This window comes from Equus asinus, chromosome 21, assembly GCF_041296235.1.
Source record: "Equus asinus isolate D_3611 breed Donkey chromosome 21, EquAss-T2T_v2, whole genome shotgun sequence".
Classification (NCBI taxonomy): Eukaryota; Metazoa; Chordata; class Mammalia; order Perissodactyla; family Equidae; genus Equus; species Equus asinus.
Genome location: NC_091810.1, coordinates 88,220,639 through 88,239,861, shown reverse-complemented (window position 1 = coordinate 88,239,861; position 19,223 = coordinate 88,220,639). Strand labels below are relative to the sequence as shown.

At 39.1% G+C, this 19,223-nt stretch overlaps 1 protein-coding gene across 2 annotated transcripts in view; it reads right to left on the bottom strand.

The window, feature by feature from the left end:
• The window catches only part of PLS1 (plastin 1), a 106,240-nt gene that overhangs the window by 45,428 nt on the left and 41,589 nt on the right, over nt 1-19,223 (bottom strand). For both annotated transcript variants that reach the window (XM_014852046.3, XM_014852047.3), the window contains exon 2: nt 4,011-4,116. In XM_014852046.3, coding sequence (XP_014707532.1) covers nt 4,011-4,080 — 70 coding nt within the window. In that variant the 5' untranslated portion in view covers nt 4,081-4,116. The remainder of the gene's footprint in view (nt 1-4,010; nt 4,117-19,223) is intronic.

The following is a 19,223-nucleotide window of genomic DNA, read 5'->3' as shown; positions in this document are numbered from 1 at the left end:
TGCTCTGAGAGATGAAAAACTCAGGTTTAGCACATGACTAAGTTTCAGAGAACAAAGCATGGGGAAATCTCAGCTATCCAGAAGAAATACGGCAGCAATGGTGATGAGGCAACACCCACCCGGACTTTAATTTCTTCATGCAATTTACAACATGGATATGCTCGTCCCACGTTCCATATAAAATATGTGCATCGCGTAACATACACAAGGTATTTCTGTTCTGCATTTCACTTGGTGGCAGTTCTGTTTCATTTGTCAATAATTCATTGCTTCTTCATTATGTATTTATGATACCATTATGTAGGCTGAATCATGTCTGACGTCATTTTGAGATTAAATGTTCAAGAAATAATTTCACGCCTATATTTGAACTTTGGGAAATAGGTTTCCAGGTGTTTTCACCTCATCACTGAGATGCCTGCCCTTCCGTGGGTTTTCCGTAGAGAGTGGATATGGATTCTTGACACAGAACAAAGGCGACACAAACATTTCTGCCTGGTGTTGGCAACAGAGCTCTGGGCTGTTTGGTTAGTTGCCTGGATGCACCCTGTACAGGTTCTCTTTGTTCATCTGGCAACAGCTGCTTTGTTTCCTATATTTCTTTTTCACTGTAACTGAACTAATGTTAAAGACAGAAACTTTTCTTCTGAACTCTTGTACACAAGTTTTAAAATTAATACTGTTCAGAACAATGGAAAACTTCTGAACTAGAATCTACCAATCATGAAAATATTGCGACAATCTCAAAAATCAACTAGAAAACTAAATTGCTTGACATTATAATAATAATATTGCTTCCTTTGAATTTACAGCAAAATCTCATCATTAATAGTACATCTTCAGTTCAGAACTGTTTCTCATAATTCTGAAATAGACAAATAGATTAGGCTAGCTTACTTCTATTCCAGCACTGTGGTGGGGAGTATTGTAAAATAAATGAAATTGAGGAAAAGTTTACCTGCTGACCATCACGTTAAACTAACAAGAAGAGTTAAGAGTTAGGGCTCTGAAGATGGATAGATCTGTGTGTTTAAATCCTAGCTCCACCCCTATGATCTCTGTGGTTTGGGTGTGAGGTGACAAGAAATAACAGAGACCATTTAATGGGCACGTATCCTGTGCCAAGTGATTTGTTAAGAACTTGACTTACCTTATCTCATGAAATCCTTACCACAACTTTGAGGTAGTTAATAACATTATTCTAATTTTTAGGATGAGGAAATCAAGGCTTAGGTTAAATAACCATAAAGATCACAGTTTAAAAAGAAACAAGACTTTCCTACAACTCAACAACAAAAAATCCAGTCACTTTAATAAACAGCCAAAGGACTTGAACAGACATTCCTCCAAAGAAGATATACAAATGGCCAAGAAGCACAAGCTCAATATCACTAATCATTAGGGAAATGCAAATCAAAACCACAATGGGATACCAATTCACACTCAGGAGAATGGCTATAATAAAAAATAAATAAATAAATAACAAGTGTTGGCAAGGATATGAGGAAATTGGAACCCTTATGAATTGCTGGTGAGAATGCAAAATGGTGCAGCCACTATGGAAAACAGTACAGCGGTTCCTCAAAAAATTAAACAAAGAATTACCATATAACCCAGCAATCCCACTTCTGAGTATATACACAAAATAACTGAAAGCAGAGACTTGAACAAAGATTTTTACATCCATGTTCATAGCAGCATTACCCACAACAGCCAAAAAGTAGAAACAACTCAAATGTCCATCGACAGACAAATGGATAAACACAATGTGGTACTGACATACAATGGAATGTTATTCAGCCTTAAAAAGAAAGGAAGTTCTAACACACGCTACAACATGGATGAACCTCAAGGACATTATACTAAGTGAAATAAGCCAGGCACCAAAAAAACACTATTGTATGATTCCACTTATATAAGGTACCTAGAATAGCCAAATTCATCGAGACAGAAAATAGAACGGTGGTAGCCAGGGGCAGAGAGTGGGGGGGGGAGTAGATGGGAATTGGTGTTTAATAGGTATAGAGTTTCAGTTTGAGGAGATGACAAAGTTCTGGAGCTAGACAGTGGTGATGGTTGTACTACAATGTGAATGTACTTAATGCAGCTCAACTGTACACTTAAAAATGGTTAAAAAGGAAGATTTTATATTATGTATATTTTACCACAATTCAAAAATGAAACAAGACAAATATTTTTAACCCCTCACTTCCCCCTAGAGACTCAAAAATATCCCACCTAGTAAGGTTGGATGGGCATATCGCTCCACCTCTGAGAAAAGTTGTACACGTTAGCAGAGGGATTAGTAAATTCATGAGTAGCAATTTATCTTTAATAAATTTAATAAGGCAAGTACGTATTCTGCTAATGTTAGCACTTCCCTCAGAGCAAATTACCTTGCTATCAGAATTGTTTCATCAATGAATTATTTATTCAAAACATCATTAAATAAATATTACAAGATTCTATGTCCCTGAGTCATAAAGATTAAAGTTGGTGTGCTGAACAAAGAAATAGATTACTAATTCATTCATTTTCCTAAGACCTAGGTACCGTTTTTATTTATGTGACCAAATTGTACCTGCAAAATAACAGAAATGCCAAACTAGGAGATACATTTCTATTACTTCCTGTTTCAATGCTCGAAATGAGTAGAACATTCCAATAATTGCCCAATTTTTGTTTTGAAAAGACTCTGAGCACTGTATACAATACTGTATACATTATTAAAAATAATTTTTTAGGAATCATATCATATTCATGTGATACCATAATGACAAATACACCACCCCCAAAACAAAGAAAAGATCAAGATGAAGGCGTTTGCTGTGAACCTAATTCAGCCTCCACGTAGGCTGTGTTTTAAAGGTCTGAGTTACTCTGGGGGAGGCTGTGCAGGGAGAAGAGGAAGGGCCCTGAGAGGCGTGGAATTCACTTTATTTCACAGCAATGATTTGTAAGTCTTAAGATTCCTGAGAGCTTTACTTTTTTATTTATTTATTTTTTGGAGAGCTTTATTTTTGAAACTTAAACTTTTATTCTCTGTATCGGTCTCTAAAATTCATTCTGCGATGCATTTCATCCACACTGATTTTAGTCATTATCCACTACGTTTGTGAGAAATCTAGGCACAAGACCAACTGTGAGCATCCTCTCCTCCCTGGTCTACTCTCTGACTGTTTTTCACGGGGTACCCTCCTGCACAAGCGAGGGCGCCTCCTGAGGAAGGGGCAAGGCCGATGCCGTTGGGGACCAACCTCTATTCACCGTGCTTGCCTTTCCAAAGGCTCACCTTTCACTTGCACACATTTGCAGACTAGAACAAAAGAGGGTATTTATATTCTCCTTGTTTGCCACAAGTTTCCTAAGAAGAAAATGCAGAAGAATAGCAACCCAACAGAGTACGAGGGGATTTTTTGGGAAGAAAAATACAAAGTTGTCAAAACAATAATGTCATAAAGACAAAATATTGAATGGCTTCAAAAAGTAACAGAAGAAAAATAAGACATATGGCCTTTAAGAACAACACTAAGATTTTTTAAAATTATGCATGAGAGAGAAGGAAAATAAGACATATGGACTTGAAAAACAGTATCAAAATTTAAAAATATTCTGTGTGAAGTCAGAAAGTGTTATAGTTAATGACAACCACATGAAGGCCAGAATTCAGTTTATAGACAAGGAAGTGTGTCTACGTTTTTTTCTCTGTAATGAGGATATCATGTTAAGCATATTCAGTTACACTGTCATTCATTAACCTGGGATTATTCTCTGCAAAGAAATGATCAAAGAATTCAAAGTCCAATTCTAGAAATTCAAGCCAGTCTTATTTTATCTTTCAGAAAGAAAGAAAGAATCCAGTGAAACCTAGATTGGAAAAAAAAAAAAAAAAAGGAACAAATCTGGGGGTAAATGGGTGGTGGCAGAGGCAATAAAAGGTGCTGTTCCATTCCTGGAAGTCTGATATCAAGCAGAACAGTAACATCGTATTTCGTTTTTCTCAAGTATACCTATTTTATTAAATGCTTCTTGTAATTCTTCCAGCTCCTCCCGAGAAATGGTAGTGGTGCTGTTTTCCATCTTTGGACAGGAAAGACTACCTTCAGGTCTTTAAATCTAGAAAAAGCAATGTAATAAAAAGAACATTAGCCTTTTGGAAGCATTGATCTCAGCAACACGGAGTACACAGGCAGTGAAATATCCAGCAGAAATCCCCCAAGAGGTCTCACCAACAAAGAACAAACAGTAATAGACCCCCAGTACTGCCCTGTGCCAGCACAGGTCGGCCAGACAGTAACAGACTCAGCAAGGGGAAGAAGTGCTGTTTTCACACCCTGTTCTTGTAAGAGGTGTAGACATTTCTTAACAGCCTGCGTAGTTTTCATTTACATTCTACCCCACCTCTTTAGTGAAATAAGCATTTCAAGTCTGAGAAGAGTATAGCACTTATAAAGGATGTAGTCAGAAAGCAAAACTTTAAGGGATGAATAATGTCCACAAAAAGAATAAAGTAAGTTACAATCGGATCACGTTGGGATGGAGCTTGTGGCTTTACTGTTGAGCTTTACGACATTTAACAACGGCCACCTCCTTTCCCTTTTCCTGTGCGACGTTATTCCCAGATCCGTGGGGCCCTTCTTATTCCAAGCATGTGAGACAAACTGAAAAGAAAAACTTACATAAAACTAGGTTGTAACAAAAGTAAACAGGTGGTATTCACTGTAGAAAGTAACTGGTAACAAATGCTCAAAACAGAAAATTTAAATTATCCATAATCCTACAATCCAGAAATACCAACTAGTATCCTTCTGTTATCCGTATCTTTCTGGTCTACTTTTCAAGCACACCTGTACCTTTTCCATGGGTGCAAAATGTGGTATATTATAATTTTTTTGTACCAATACATTGTATGTTTCCATGTTCTTTATCAACATCATATTTAATAGCCCCATATTAATACATCATAACTTATTTGGTAAATCCCTTGTTTCAGGGTATTTGCACTGCTTCCAATTTTGCATTATAAATGATGCTGCAATGAACATCCTTGTAGATAAATCTCTGTACATATCCATGTTGATTTCTGTAAGATAAGTATCTCAAGGTGGAATTACTTACATTTTTAAGGCTTCTGATCTGGAGCAGGGCAACTCTTATTTTTAAAATCACTTAGTGGTTTGGCTAAAGCTGAAAATGAATACAAACTGTGTTGTATTCCTCCTACATACACTTCACTACATTAGAGAGTTAATATGTATTTCAGAAAATAAGTGAAAATGAGTGTTTTATAAGACAAGAACTGAAGCTAAGTAGGAAATTCTTTTTTTAAACACTTACATAGGAGGTTCTACATCATCCCTGAACATTTCTAGCTTTTAAGGGAAGCACATCATTTTTGAAATAATCTATTAAGATTTTTTACTAATCATTTAAAAATCATATTAAATTGTAAGAAGCGCTCTAAGACTATAGGTCATTTGTCGTTTGTGATCTGTATACCAACTTGTTTAGGACTTTTGGTGTTCTTTCACAATGACAGTTTTTTATCTCTTACAGTTATTCTGGGGCCTGGTTCTAACTAAATGTGTAATTACATCTTTTGGTTTTAAAAATATATATACCATTGAACTCAATCCCATTCACGATCGCAACGAAAAGAATAAAATACCTTGGGATAAATTTAACCAAGGAAGTGAAAGATTTATACAATGAAAACTACAAGACTTTCTTGAAAGAAATTGACAACGACATGAAGAGATGGAAAGACATTCCATGCACATGGATTGGAAGAATAAACATAGTTAAAATGTCCATACTACCTAAAGCAATCTACAGATTCAACACTATCCCAATCAGAATCCCAAGGACATTCTTTACAGAAATGGAACAAAGAATCTTAAAATTCATATGGGGCAGCAAAAGACTGCAAATCGCTAAAGCAATCCTGAGTAAGAAAAACAAAGCTGGGGGAATCACAATCCCCAATTTCAAAACATACTACAAAGCTACAGTGATCAAAACAGCATGGTACTGGTACAAAAACAGGTGCACAGATCAATGGAACGGAACTGAAAGCCCAGACATAAAACCACACATCTATGGACAGCTAATCTTTGACAAAGGAGCTGAGGGCCTACCATGGAGAAAAGAAAGTCTCTTCAACAAATGGTGCTGGGAAAACTGGAAAGCCACATGTAAAAGAATGAAAATCGACCATTCTTTTTCACCATTCACAAAAAATAAACTCAAAATGGATCAAAGACCTAAAGATTAGGCCTGAAACAATAAGTCTTCTAGAAGAGAATATAGGCAGTACACTCTTTGACATCAGTCTCAAAAGAATCTTTTCGGACACTATAACTCCTCAGATGAGGGAAACAATAGAAAGAATAAACAAATGGGACTTCATCAGACTAAAGAGCTTCTTCAAGGCAAGGGAAAACAGGATTGAAACAAAAAAACAGCCCACTAATTGGGAAAAAATATTTACAAGCTACTTATCCGACAAAGGATTAATATCCATAATATACAAAGAACTCACACAGCTTAACAACAAAAAAACAAACAATCCGATCAAAAAATGGGCAGAGGACATGAATAGACATTTCTCCAAAGAAGATATAAGTATGGCCAATAGACACATGAAAAGATGCTCATCATCACTAATCATTAGGGAAATGCAAATCAAAACTACACTAAGATATCACCTTACACCTGTTAGATTGGCAAAAATATCCAAAACCAAAAGTGACAAATGTTGGAGAGGTTGTGGAGAAAAAGGAACCCTCATACACTGTTGGTGGGAATGCACACTAGTGCAGCCACTATGGAAAACAGTATGGAGATTCCTCAAAAAGTTAAAAATAGAAATACCCTATGACCCAGCCATCCCACTACTGGGTATCTATCCTAAGAACCTGAAATCAGCAATCCCAAGAATCCCATGCACCCCCATGTTCATCACAGCATTATTTACAAGAGCCAAGACGTAGAACCAACCTAAATGCCCAGAAACTGATGACTGGATAAAGAAGATACAGTATACATACACAATGGAATACTACTCAGCCATAAAAAAGGACCAAGTTGTTCCATTCGCATCAACATGGATGGACCTTGAGGGTATTATGTTAAGCTAAATAAGCCAGACAGAGAAAGACGAACTCTATATGACCCCACTTATAGGTGGAAGTTAACATATAGACATGGAGAACTGATTGGTGGTTACCAGGGAAAAGGGGGGGTGGGGGGAGGGCACAAAGGGTGAAGTGGTGTGCCCACAACATTACTAACAATAATGTACAACTGAAATCTCACAAGGTTGTAATCTAGTATAATCTTAATAAAAAAAAATATATATATATATATATACCATTACCTACTATTACTTATACACTGCTTAAAAAAATTTTTTTTGAAGAGCTCAAGTCAGTGGAGTAAGAAAAAGGGGTAAATGGAATTCATCTTGATCCTCAGATGCAGTTTCTTACATGTTAGCATTAAATATTCACATTGTACTGAATTCTCACTTTTAGCATCTTTTACTGTATTGTGTTGAATGAAATTACACAGTCCTTTTAGGATTTTTAAGCATAATCCTCCACGTCTGCAAAATGCTAATTCTGTGGTGGCTGGCTTTGAGTCTCTGTGGTTTCGGTCACCCTGCATATCCTTTCCCATATTCAAACTGGCTTCTATCCCTTGCCTCAAATTTTAAAAATAGTGGTCCAATTTTAGCATTGCATTCTACAGAAAGGCTGCAAATTAACGGTCCTTGTGTTGACCTTGCATTTGAAATGATAATATACCTGGGGTTCTATTCTTTGCTCGTGCCTATTCAAATCTGTCATTTGTTAATTGCATAAAATATTTTTATTCTCACAAAATCAGGCAAAACCAGCACATAAACTTACTGAAAAAGCAATTTACCCATAAAATATTATGTTTCTTATTTTTAAAGCTCTGTTTTTTAATAAATATAAAGAAGTTGAGTTTCAAGTCCTTTGGCATTTAAATGAAACAAACAGAAAAATACAGAACAATCTTCAAGATATTTTCTTAAAAGAACAAAGCAAGGTGCAGAAGAGCAATATGGTGGGGAAGGGGCGCTCTATCAGTCGTATGTTTATAAAACGTTTCCAGAAGGATACAAGGTAACAGCGACTGCCTCTCGTCGGGGAAATGCGGGATTGGAGGCGGAGTGGGAAAGGGACTTACTTTTCATTACATACTTTTTTTTTTCCATTTTTTTAAACTATAAACCTACCAAAACCAAAAATAACTGAAAAACAACAGAGGCAATTGCAGTAAAACATTGAAAAAAATAAAATAAATACCAGTGGTCTGGAGGCACACATTGAATACTGATAGATAATAAGATTAATATATACAGTACCTATATCTAGATGTTACAATTTTAAATAAGAGCACCTATATTTCCTTACAAAGTAAAATACTATGATTAAAATAGTAAAATAATTTACAGCTTCCCACAAAGGCATGAAGATTTAGCAGTAGAGGAGGTAACGGAACCTCTTTTACAAGTATAGACTCACGCATAAATATGTAGTATCGATATTTTTCCAAATATTTGTAAAATTATGAAAATGTTAGGATTCTTCAAAGACCAGGGACAGTATATGATGTACCTTATCAGGGACTCTTACATAGCAAAATAAAGTTCTTGGGAGCAACATCTACTGTTGGCTAAGAAAAGACAGTTGTTTGATTTGACAGATCAAAGACTGTTCTAGTTATATGATCCCCAAATAAACTGCTTATCATGATGTTTTTCAATGAAAAGAAAAATGCTTCCGCTACAAAAATACAGCACTGACTTTTAAAAAATTTATGGAAGAGAATGTTTATCATCAATTAAAATTTCAAGACAGTATGTAATATTTTAGAAGAAAGGCCCACCAACCCTCTAACTAGGGGTTATAAGGTTTCTTTTTCTTACTAGCCCCACACTTAGATAATTAATGTGCCATGCACTGTCCAAAGTGCCTTGTGTCCATTCTCATTTATTCCTCACCACTCCATGAGGTAGGTCCCGTCCCCATTTTGGCAACTGAGAAGGGAATGCTTCATGAAACTGAGTAACCTACTCAAGGTCTCAAAGCGAAAATCAGAACTAAGCTGTGGCAGATCCTGACTCCGTCTCAGGGTTCTGTCTCAGGTCCTTCTAGGCCAGGATGCTCTGCAGTCTCCCAATACATTCTGATATCAAGCCACATAAACATCTAAATATGTATTTGCCTAATAATTATATAATAATTTACATAATACATGAAGCAGAGATTATACATTTGAGAAATAAGAGATGGCGTTTTAAAAGAAATCAGCCCCTGTAAAATTCTTTGCAAAGTTTCAAGGAAAAAATTCTAGCTAGATCAGCTCATATTTATCAAGCACATAACTTGAGTCATGAAACGCTCTAGAATACACCAATACTAGAATTCACTTTGCAGTTTTAGAAATGAAGAACACATCACTTAACCAGCACCAAACACTTGGCCCTGAGGCACACATACCTGGATGCCTGAGACAGGCAGTTGCCTGAGACAGCTCAGATGGGCTAGTTTTCCAAAGTCAGCCGTTAAAGAGGCAGGCCAGAGGTGGCCAGGATCACTGACCAGAGACCCACTAACACGGTAGGTTATGCTAAATTCTGTAGATAAATATAGCTCCCTGTAAATTTTGACATGTGCTCTATATTTCTGCAATAATTCCAACACTGCTTTCCTCCCCCACTTTTTTTTTTTTTTTTTTTAGCGCATATCATTTTAAGTGGAACCTTCTTTGACCAGTTAAAGACTTCTTTTCCCCTCTCCTAATCCTAAAGTGTACCCTGACACAACCAAATATATATTTGGAAAGTTAAGGAAGTATATTCTAAAAATGAACTTCTCAATTCAGATGAAATCGGATCGGATCTTTCATCCTCCCTCAAATTTCTAACTTCCTTGAGCCTTTAAAAGCTTTACCAAAATTAGTCTAAGCAGCCCTTTATGACTGGCAGGATCTACAGCCCTCCTCAGAACAGTTTCAGAGAAAAAGGCATTAGGAACAACCCTGAGACCATGCCTTTCTACCAGGCCTAAAGCTGCCAACTGGGAGGGACCAAAGCTGTCTCCACCGGCACCTTGTGGCTTCCTGGCTCTTCCGTTCTCCCTCCCCCCACAGCGGCCCTCGCCTGAGTCACTGGAGACTGAGTGGAGGCAGCCACTGATCCAGGTCAGGCAGCCTTCCCCCTGGGCCCATCCTCCACAATTCCCTTCTTCCCTCACTCTCTCTTCTCCAGTAATAGAAAAAATAACGGCAAATATTTCCCGAGGGCTTTCACTGGGCCGGCATTCTGCTAACCTGCTCACACACAGGAGCTCACTAGGCTTTTATCTGCTCTTCTACTGATGGAACGAGCATCCCTTCAAGTGTAAACTTGAGGCCCACAGAGATTAGGTCACCTGCCCAAGGAAGAGAGCAAAAGAAGATTCAAGATCAAATCTGTTTCCAGGGCCCAAGCTCTCAATTCTACATGCAGTTCAATTAACATCCCTATTCCCACACGGCCAGCATCAGAGCAGTTTCAAAGAAAGGACTGATGACTACTTCACACTTCAGTATGAATGACTAACACACCCTTAAAGCGTTCAGTATTCCACTCATATTTATATTTTAAGGGCAAATGCCTGTTTTCTTTGGTAGAATGATGGATAAATACATTATTGTTTAATCAAGAGACTATACATCGGTAAAATAAATGAACTACATCTGTTTCTCAAAACACAGTAAATAGAAAAAGCAAACTGCTAAAAGAGACATACAGTATACTATTTACTGTAAATTATAAAAACACAAAATACTATATTTTTTATGCTGCCATACATATGTAGTAAAGCTTGAAAACACATTGAAAAGACACAAAAAATTCAGAATAGTGTTTGTCTACAGAGAGGGAGGCGGGGCACAGATGGGAGCCGGAGCTGGATCTATTGTTTTTTTTTAAAAGATCGATTTGAAGCATTTTTGGCAAAATTTTAACATCTGTTCCATCTGAGCAGTAAGTACATGGATGCCAATTATATTGTTTCTGTACTTTTCAGTATTTTTTGTTTTAAATAATTCATAATGTAAACATTCTTTTATTCTTTCTTTTTTTAGGAAGATTAGCCCTGGGTAACATCTGCTGCCAATCCTCCTCTTTTTGCTGAGGAAGACTGGCCCTGAGCTAACATCCATGCCCATCTTCCTCCACTTTATATGTGGGACGCCTATCACAGCACGGCTTTGGCCAAGCAGTGCCACGTCCGCACCTGGGATCTGAACCGGTGAACCCTGAGCCGCCGAAGTGGAACGTGCGAACTTAACCGCTGCACCACTGGGCCGGCCCCAAAATTCTTTTATTCTTAAAGAGAAAAAGGATACTTCTTAATCCAAAGCAATGCACCACTAATTAAAGAAACTCAAGATAGTAGAAATAATAAATAAAATAATAAAGATGATATAAGAATATGCTTTGAACAGGAACTTCCCACAGCCCCTCAAGGTTTGCAGAAATATTTTTAAAGTACTTCAATCTTGAACAATCGAAACAGTTAATATTGTTGTGGCAGAATAATTTATTGAGATATCAAATTGTGTTTATTCTTCGTCCTCCCTCCCAGTTAAAGCAATAACTACTTCCCGTCTTAGGGATTCTAGCAGCACAGAAAGCAAAACCAGCCTGGAATCTGTGGTTTGCTCAGTTTGGGTAGAAGCACAAACTTTCTTAGGGCTTACTCAGGCTGGGTGTCCCAGGAATGGGGCGGCAGGAGGAGGGCACCTCTGAGAAGCCGCTAGATGAGGGAGACAGAGAGGGAGAGATTATCCCAATGGGGACGGAGGGCAATCTGTGAATGCCAGCAAGGGAGACCGCTGCCCCAGGGGTGGCAGAGATGAGGGACAGGCAAGGTGAGGCAGAACCTCCGCTGGAGGGATCCAAGGACCGAGCCAACAGGTGTTTCCCAGGTAGCCATTGAGGACCGATGACCAAGGAGAGAAGAGCTTTCTCAAGCCTTAGTTCTGCACTGGACCTCAGGACGACAGAGGCTGAGGGGTAGACTCCAGCTGCCTAGGAAAGACTCGACAGTATCTGGGCAAGATGAGGCGTCTCAGTCAAAATAAAGCTGCTCTAAAGAACATAAAGAAGTACCTGACTTTTATGGGAAAAGCTGTGATATTGTTTCTCTGGAGAACTGACTAGGATCAGAGTTTCCAGAGAATTTCCATATCTCGTGTCCTCCTCCCCTTCTTCACAGACTATTCTCATATCTCCCACCACAACTGTCCTCTTTTCCTGTTACTTCCTATTTTCAGTTCTCCAATATAAGTTTAAAGATTGCAAGGCCACTGGAATAAATCACTATGTGCCCACTCTACATACCAGCCTGGACTGCCCTTTGAACAGAGCAAGTTATTAAATGGGTACGATATAATTCAAAATTTGCCTGAGCATCCTTCTGTACTGACAGAACTGAGCTCAGCTTTTTCACTCACTTTACACGAGGCAGCTAGGCCAGGTAACTTTTCCCAAAAAATGATCTATTTGATTGGCAAGAGCCTGGATTTTCCAAACCCCAAACTATTTAGCAAAGGTAATTGTTATAAAGATTTAACTTTATTCTCAAATAAGAAAAACAACTTCCTAAGTGCCTGCACAATCCGAGAGGCCATAATTAGGCGCCATTTTGAAGAGGGAGATGACGTATAACACACCTGGGATGAAGTGACACTTGGTTCCAATCTGACTCATTTGTGACCTCTTAAAGGGAGGCCTGTCCCTGGCCGCCATTCCCTGCGTGTCCTTGACTCCCTCCCACCTGTGTTAGACAGGATCGCCTCCGTCTTTACCTTGGCTCTTAGGCACCATTCAGCACACATACATTAATTTATTCTTGATTATGTGTTGCCTTGTAATAGTCATATTTTGCTATTTTATTCTCAGTCGCCTTCCTAACGTCACTGCTTGCTCTTTGCAGGTAAAAGATACACATTTTCTTCTTTTTATGTTTCCTTATTGCATTATGTATGTGGGGAAAGTTTAGTAAAATTTATTAACAGTGATATTTCTCTTCATAGGGGAGGGACAGAACTAGGTAAAAAAAGGAGCAAACAAAACAACGGTCTGTGGTAAATGGGCCACCAACAGATGCATGAAGAGATTAAGAGAAAGTTTCCACACCTTATAACCAGTTCTCTTCATTCACTATTCATTCAACAAGTTAGTGAGCGCCTGTTCACTGTGCCAAGTTTTAGGGGCACAAAGACTAATTTGACGACATTCAAATTTTTGAATCCACAGGGCTACAGCTGGTGTTTTTTCTAAAACTTTCAAAATAATTTTTGTCAACTTTTTCCTAATCCTTTCACAAAGGAGTAAATACTATGGCCTCGGTTCTTCCCTAGATGAATGTTTTAAGAGCTGATGCTCTTGTGCAAACACCACATACATAAACAAGGAAACCTACTGGCAAAGCAGAGACGCAGAGAGGACTCACCTCCCTTCCCTGCCTCACTGCATGGGCCACCACCACGGTCATCTCCATGAGCAGCCCCACTTCCGGTCATCATACTCCTGTGCATTTGTACACCTGGGCACTGACTTGGGGGTTGGTTTTTTGAGCATTCAGTGGCTGCTAGAGTTGCCAGCAAAGCCTTTCTACATCCATTTACCTAACAGCCCCAATACGTAGCCCTAGTAACAGAGTTTAAATTGATTCATCAAGTATTCAACAAATATGTACTATTTGACCAGACTAAGCATGGAGATTTAAAGATGAATAATTAGTCTCTTCTAGAACTACACTCAACATAACGCTGACCAGGTTCAACTATAAATGCCTGAGAAGTTTAATTAAAACTGATTTTTTGGTAAGTGATATAAAGTAATCTTAGGATTAGTTCTCTTTGATAAAGAAATTAGAATCATCCCGAATTCATTTGCTGTTTAAATCTGGATTTAAAGAAAGCTCTTTGTATACTATATCTCATTTATTCTATGGGTCGTTCAGCATATATCATATATGATTCTGGGTTGGAAGTTTCTGGGCTAATTGTAGCCAAGGCAACTGCAGCATATGGGATGGCAATATGAGAAAGAAGCTAAAGTGTGTGTGTGCGCGCACGCATATGTATGCACACAAGCACACGCATACTCACGCATTTAAGAGAAAACAAGAATAAGAGAGACAGAGACCAAAGACTTTTGAAGAAAACAGAAGCAGAAGTTTTTGGAAAAGCATTTAGCATGTGAAGGGTTCACGGTGTGGCAAAACTCTTCATCAAAGCAAAGTGCAAGTTGTAGGAGAGCATGACCCAAACCAGAATACCAACGTAAAAGCATGTGGTGAGTCAACAAGTATTTTGAGTTCAGAAATGGACCCACACACAAAAAAAATTATATAGAAGGACTTAGAAAGAATAACTCTCCCAAGGAAAGACAACATATTGAAATGGCAGCTGTTGGCACAACTCTGTCCTTTGCTACACTTTGTGTGCAGGATTCAGTCAACCAACCACAGAGGTTCAAATGTTATCTGACTTATGCAAGTGAACAAATGGGTATGAAGAGTTAGAGTTGCTTACTGAATGGTTAAATCAGCATGTAAAACAAAAGCATTCCTTCTCACAAGGCCCTTACTCCAGAGCTCTCCCCATGACCCCTGACTAACACCAAATAGGTGCCTATTCAGTTTTGAAACCCAAACACTTAAAGTTGTAAGTGCAGAGGTGATGAAGGGATGGCCCAGGCAGAGAGGGGCAACGTGTAAAGCTTGCCTCCCATTCTGTGCCCTCAGCTCCACTCAGACGAGTGCACTGATGGATCCACCATGCTTCCAATGGTCCCAGCACGGTTCCTCCACTGCAGCCTGTCCAAGGGGCAGGAAAGTCTTCGCCCCTTTGTTAGCCAAGCCAAGGTTTGTAATTTTTTTTAGTTTAGAAATAGGAAATTGCATTAAATATATAGATAAACGACATAAAGCAGAGTTTATTGATCAAAGCTTAGGTGAAGAGTATCTATAGAAGACTCTGATTGGAACCATCTGGAGGTATGGAAGAAAGGGGAGGATTTAGTCCTCAGTGCCTTCCTGAAGCCTCAGACTCTCTCTAAACTCAACATTAAATGAATATAGCTAACTTGAAGAGGAGCAAATTACAATCTATGAAGTGGGAATCAGTTCTTCTCAGGACCTGCTGATCAATGATGCCACATGGCCTCAAGCTCATCAACACTCCCATTGCATAGCCCATGAAAATTCTTCCTGGTCCCTGAAGTCCTGGATGAGCAAAGAGGCCCCGATATCTGACTCCCCAGCCTTCATCCTTTCTTTTCCTGATGTGTCCATGATGTCAGCGGGGCTCTGAAAGGGGAAGCCACTGCTGGATTCCAATGGACCACTGTCAAAAGGAACCAGGCCCAAGGTTGCCAAATCTTCTGATTTTAAAAGGGAAGATAGAAATCCATATTTTTATCTGAAATTTGATTTTTAAATTTGGCAAACAATTTGAATTATCACAGAGTACCATGTGTGTGAGACTAGAATTGTTCCATTAATTTTGGTTCCTCACCTCCCTGATTCTAAGTTACTTCCCTTGGCCTCCCAAGAGGCCTTGGTGGAAATGCTGTGAGTTTCTTTAGAAACACTCCTGTCAAATCAGCGCATTCTAAGGGCCAAAAGAAAACATTTTGTCTCTTAATGTGTCAAAACAAAACCCAACCTCAGTCATGCACCACTCACCACATCCCTGATCTCAATGAGGGGCATTTCCAAGTGTCAGCTCCTCAGAGAGAAGGGGGGCCAGCAGGTCAGGAGGCGTTAACACAGATTCCTAGCTCAGGTAACTGGATCTGCCCACCATCCCGGGATCTTTTTCTTCTCATTCATTATTTATGCTCCATCTACTCTCCCCCACCTCAGTCCACTTTAGGACTGTTCTGGCTCTCTGAGAAAATTCAGCACACAAGTGTTACCCAGGGAAGGTTGCAACATCCTCACCACCTCAAGTATAATTTCCTCAGCATGTTTTGTTTTCTTCTCTAGCAACTATTTCCCTTCTTCTGGTAACAGGACTAATTTTAGTTGTGCCATTCCACTCGTTCCCTATAATCCATCTGTGCCATTTGAGTGAAGCTCCAGGTCCAAAGCAATCAGCACATCATATTCTCTGCCCTCTGTGATTCGGTTTAGGAAGAGGGATATAACCCAATTGGAGTCAACAAGACATAAGAAGGCTTTTGTGGAACTTTCTGTAATGAGACTCTCACACACGCCCCTGGGTCAGTATTCATGAGGAAAGAGAGGTTGGAGCAGCTGCAGCCATCTTGCCTCCAGAAGGAGAGGACTCTGGGCTGAGAATGAAACCAAAACCAACATGGCAGAAAGCAGGGCCAATGGGTGAAGAGAAAACACGACCAGGCAGGCTTGAGTCCTGAAGTCCACTGTGCTAAAGCCTTTATACTTTTTTGATTACTTGAAACAATATTTTTTAAAAGCCAGTTAAACTGGGTTTCTATTGCTTGCAACAGAGTCCAAACTAATATACCAAGAGCAATACCAGACATAATTTAGAAAAAGAAAACGGAAGGGGGTGGGGGTCAATTCCTCAAAGGATAAGGAGTATTTTGACATCCTGAATTGGGAAAGAAAATTAACCATAATCATATTTTCTGAAGAAGTTTACACCTAGATAGGAAGCATTATTTTTGTCATAATTTATATTTTATCGTCACCACAGCTAATCCCAGAAATTCAGAGAAGAAGTGAACTACAGGTACTCCCACGGCAATCAGCAGTGATGGAGATGATGTTCACAGCCTCAAGGCCTCCGGGCCTACACCTTCTTTGTATCTTTTTTCCCTTCCCTTTATCCAGAAAGATTCTTCCCATTTCTCTCTTAACCATCTCTAGCTACAGGTGACAAACTGAGTAGTAATATATTATGAGAAATGGCAGGTCTCTCTGGTTTGAGGAAGGGCGGGACAATCTAGCTGCAATAATAAATATTCAAAGTCAACAAATCATTAAAATCAGGAAATTACTAATGCACTGCAGGTAGAGAGAAAAAAAAGTAATGTATCCAATCCCTGAGAGTAAAAAAAACGATACATCCAAGATGTTTGCAGGTTTATCCAAGAGCCCACAAAAGACAGGCACCCCAAGCATCAAGTTAGTTCAATTTCCAAAGGGGTACTCGTCCCAGACTTCAGTAGGTCCCCTACTATAACTGGCTGTGTGTTGCAGTAATGTGCTTCCACAGTACAAAGGGAACAAGAAAGAAGCATGGCAGACAGGAATTCAGGAATGAATGAGGTTGAAAAAACAAAACTCTCCATCCATTCTTGTAATAGCATTTTCACACATGATCAGATATCTAAGGCACTACGGCTTCTCAAAGAAAATTGGCCTGAAATAAACTTTAAGTAGGAACATTAGAAATGATAGATTTCTTTATCAAATCTATTTGCTGCTTTTATTGTTGTTTCGGACTTCCATTTCACAATAATTTCATGAGATGTCACTATACCGCTGATCAAAGTTACCCAAGCTGCCTAATTATTCTCTATTTCTAAATTCTAGAGGAAGAAAACATTCCAAAAGCTGATGTCTCCCACAACTAAATTTTCTCTTGTCTTTTTTTATCCTTTAAACTATCTTGAAACAATTTCCTTCACCAGATTATGGCCTCCACAATTTCAGCTAAACCTATGCCTCCAGACTCTACTCCTTCCCTGTTAACAATTCCTGTTTCCCCCTACACCCAGAGAAAGGCCTTCTCTTTCTCCTGAGGCCTCTTCCTGATTGCCTCATAACTTTCCTTCACGTCATTTCCTGTCCATAGTAACTCCATTCTCCCACATCCAAATCTTCACCTGCTCTCAAAGCACAGCTTAAATTCCATCATGAATTTCCTCATTGCTCTCATTTCATTTCAGCACGTTTATTGAGAACATCTAAGGTGCTAGGTGTTGTACCAAGTGTTCGAGACAATCAAATGGTGACTAACAGGCAAACCTGGCTCTCAATTTACAATCACAGATGACAGTAATGGCAAACAAATGAGCCTCCTTCACCCACTGCAGACGTCACTCACCAGTCACAGCTCTTTCCCACTGAGCCTTGAGTTGCCTCAGTATCCCCTTCTCAACATGGCCCCCCACTGGAGGGCCAGATCTCAAAATGAGCTGGACTATCACCTCCAGAACCACAATACAAGCTAGAATGAAATAAGCAGGAAAGGAAGAATCTTCTGACTGGAAGATTCAAGGCAGACTTTACAGAGGAGGTACCATTTGAGCTGGACCTTGAAAAAGGAACAGGCAGAGAGAGAAGGATGCAAGTCCCAGCTAAGGGAGAAAATTCCTACTGGTCTCCCCACAGAGCACTCAGTCTGACAAAATGGAGTTCTTAACTAAGTATCTATACTGTATTATAGCATCCAATCACCTTGTAATTTTTAATTATAGAAGAAATGTAAGATATACCATTCCCTCAAGAAATTTTAAAATTTCAAGGGGTGATAAGATCATGCAATACAACAAACACTTAGTTAAAAACTCCACGTTTAATCTCTTGGTGACAATGATGGTGAGTGATCTTATTCAAAAAGTGTCACCCATTTGAAAGTCTTTAATTTTTCTGTTAGTCCTTTTGCCTATTAGTAATTTCCATCTTTGATATACGAAAAATAACCCCTGGCTTCTCCAAAGACTGCATGCCACACCTTGGATTTGGAGCAGGCCAATGCTGGCCAGCCTAAAGACTCTTCCTTTTTCCATTCAAATAGGTCAACAATTCACTTCTTATGCACCTCAGAAAACAAGTGATACTCTCACTCGAAGCCATATTTTCTAAGGAAAAATTTTTTATGACTTCCCAGACTCTTGGCTTCATCTGTGACCCCTTACCTAAAGACAATGGAAACATTTAATCTACCTACTTGGTATTTGTGCCAGTTAAGGCATTTTCATTGTAAGCAACAAAAACTGACTCCAGCAAAATCTGCCAAAAAAGGAATGCACTGGAAGGGCACTGGGGGTTGGCTCAAAGAATCAAGGGAGGGCTGAACAAGCAGGCTCTGGAAGAACTGGTGCCAGGCAGCTCTAAGGAGCTTCACAGTGGAAACCATGAGGTGCCACTTGAGCGTGCTGTCTCCAGATGCCTCAACAACCACCATCTGTGGCT